Source organism: Apis dorsata, unplaced genomic scaffold (assembly GCF_000469605.1).
Source record: "Apis dorsata unplaced genomic scaffold, Apis dorsata 1.3 scaffold_265, whole genome shotgun sequence".
Taxonomy (NCBI): Eukaryota; Metazoa; Arthropoda; class Insecta; order Hymenoptera; family Apidae; genus Apis; species Apis dorsata.
In genome coordinates this window covers 1,292,479-1,295,316 of record NW_006263543.1, presented here as the reverse complement: position 1 = coordinate 1,295,316, position 2,838 = coordinate 1,292,479, and the positions used below count along the sequence as shown (strand labels likewise).

Below are 2,838 nucleotides of genomic sequence, written 5' to 3'. Positions count from 1 at the left end.
TTTTTTTTTTTTTTTTTTTTTATTTAAATTATTCTCAACTCGAGAAAAATTCTCAGAAATTCGTTTAACGAGATTACACAATCCGAATCAACAGTAAGGTATATATGTTTGAACGAAACGAAATAAACAATCGTAAAATTGGTTTCCCAGAAAAAGTATTCTAATATCTCGAGCGCAAAAACGTATAATAAAATAATAAAATTCGTACAATAAGGGAATATTGTTATTCGCAAGCGCAATTGAAATTTGTAAACATTTATTCGTTATTATCCCTATAAATTAACTTTGAAAATGTCTTTTGATCAAAAATCTTTCTTGTAAAAAGACATTTTTCACAATATATCGATAGGAAAATAGAGAAAAAGCTGAGTATATTAGACAAAGCCTACGCAATATTTGACACGTAGGCGTCTGACCATGCCGCGTCTCTTTCACTGTTGCACTGTCTGATCAGTGATTGATATTTTCATTTCGATTAAAGCAAATTAGAAATCGAGACGCGTAAAGTGAAATAACCGATATTTCAGTAAATATAATAAAAATAAACTAATCTATGACAATATATATTTCTTATATAATAAATATTTCAATAACATTTCTGAGATACCATAAGAAAAGAAATGAATGGCGCGATTCTATCCTCGTATTACGAGATAGTGAAGTTTATCTTATCATTAATACGTATTCTACACATTTATGACGTCGATCAATTGTTTCGAACGCGTTTTTTTCGCGATAATGCGGGTATTCGTGACAAAATCAATGCTTTCGATAAATTCTGCATACCTGCGATGAATATCGGTCGATCACAAGGCGAAACGATAACAAATTTATCGTTGATATAAATCAATAGTGAAGTGAATCAAAAAAATATATGACCAATACAAATTTTCCAACGATTGCGCAAACAATAGGTTCGAATTTATTCGAATTTATCAATATGCGTGATATATTAGAAATTTTATATATGGATATATATATATATATTTATTAAACAATATATATTTATAATCTATATTCTTTAATATTTAATATGTTGGAGATTTAAACGAAGAATATTGTTTAAAAAGATATATAAAAAAAAAACAATCGAAATTATATTTTCGTTATATTTAAAATTGTAAAGGTATAAATTGTATGTATTTATTTAAATAGATATCTTAGCTCAAAGAATTTTATATTTATTATTATATCTTGAATTTTTTACCCGAGTCCGAAAAATAATATATAAACAGTTGCGTTTTATTCAAAGTACCTTTTCTCAGCAAAGTTCGTATCGATCGTTCAAGAAAGATTTCATTCTGATCCTAGCGTATTCACCCCATCCGCACCCTAAGCCACACTCTATTTCATCTCAGATAAGCGATTTCTTTAGCACGTCGTATGATATATTGCTAAATTTAATGATACGTGTTTGTATCAAGAACTATATAATTGTATTAATATTATAATACAGTCTAAAATCTTATGGATATAATTTTATTTTCTATCATTCTTTTTATTTTAATCGCATCAAATAATATTCGCATATAACTAATAAATACTTTAAAAAGAAATAGTTCGTATATTTTATGTTCAATATGATGTAGATTATTTTAAAAGTCAATAAAGTCCTTTCATTTCATAACATTATATTACAATAATCTATTTCATCAAAAAGAAAAAATTAATTTTTATTAATAAAAGATAAATTTACCGGTCCAAGATTAACGAATCCATTTCTAGCAGCCACGCGATCGGCGATGTGTCTTTCCGCGGGCTGCCTCATCTTCACGAGGAATGTGTTAGTGAATACCTCGGCACTGCTACCGGCACAAAGGAGCGCGATCACCGCGAGTAGCATCGTAACAGGCCGACGGCGTACGCTGATGTACTTAGCATTCGCGGGCACTATATTCGGTGTACGCAATGGTACTACAATTTTCGAACTATCAACCACCTCTACAGAAGAAGAAACTGATGTCTTTTTCTCGGTGGTTGTTACAACGCTAGTGGCGTTACCGACTACGTTCATTTCACTGGTGGTGAAAAAGTCGGTAGGGGTGGTGGTATAATCGTGCGAGTCGACGTATAAGCTTGCCGAGTTGTGCGCAACAATATAAATGACACGTGCTCTTCCCATGCTTGTCGCTGGTCGACTGGCTTACTGTCGTTTCTTGATCGAGTCGTTCAACCAATCAGAAAAAGATTTGCGAGGTAGATATCTGTCTCGATTCGTTAGGCATCTATGGTAGGGATGGTCAATGACATACTGCAATGACATGATCATTAAGAATAAATCCAAATATCATGTTCAAATATCTTCAAATTTTCAATGCATACAAATTTATGCGTATTTTTAAAAAGAAACTTATTATCATTCACATATTTCTTTCATGTTCATGAAATAAAAATATCACTATGAGCTCGAAACTGACGTCACGTGATGTATCGATTGAATGGCGAGTAATGGCGCTCGTTTATTAAACATGCGCGAATTTGGAACATGAAAGATTTTTTTAAATATTTTATAGAATATTTCTCTTTATAAATATTATTATATAAATTTATTTAACGAAAGACTTTCATTTACTATTGTTTATTATTACGAATTATTTACTTTAGTGCTTTTTCAATAGTTTTTTTAATAATTGCGTTAATATTGTTGTTTTCTAAATATTTTTATTCTATTTCAAATAGTAATATTTATTTAATTAATTATTTAATTAATTTTAATGTGATAAGATCTTTTCGATATTTTTATTTCTTGAAAGTAATAATTTATTTAAATATATATAATAATAATTAATAATAAATAAGTAATAATAATTTTCATATAAAAAGTTTCTAAAATATAGA

General features: G+C 29.1%; 1 protein-coding gene across 1 annotated transcript in view; it reads right to left on the bottom strand.

The window, feature by feature from the left end:
* LOC102671853 (neuroendocrine convertase 2) overlaps nucleotides 1-2,202 on the bottom strand; it is a 31,691-nt gene extending 29,489 nt beyond the window's left edge. Inside the window, exon 1 of the mRNA XM_006616567.2 lies at nucleotides 1,697-2,202. Coding sequence (XP_006616630.1) covers nucleotides 1,697-2,122 — 426 coding nt within the window. The 5' untranslated portion in view covers nucleotides 2,123-2,202. The remainder of the gene's footprint in view (nucleotides 1-1,696) is intronic.
* Between the last annotated feature and the right edge of the window lie 636 nt (nucleotides 2,203-2,838).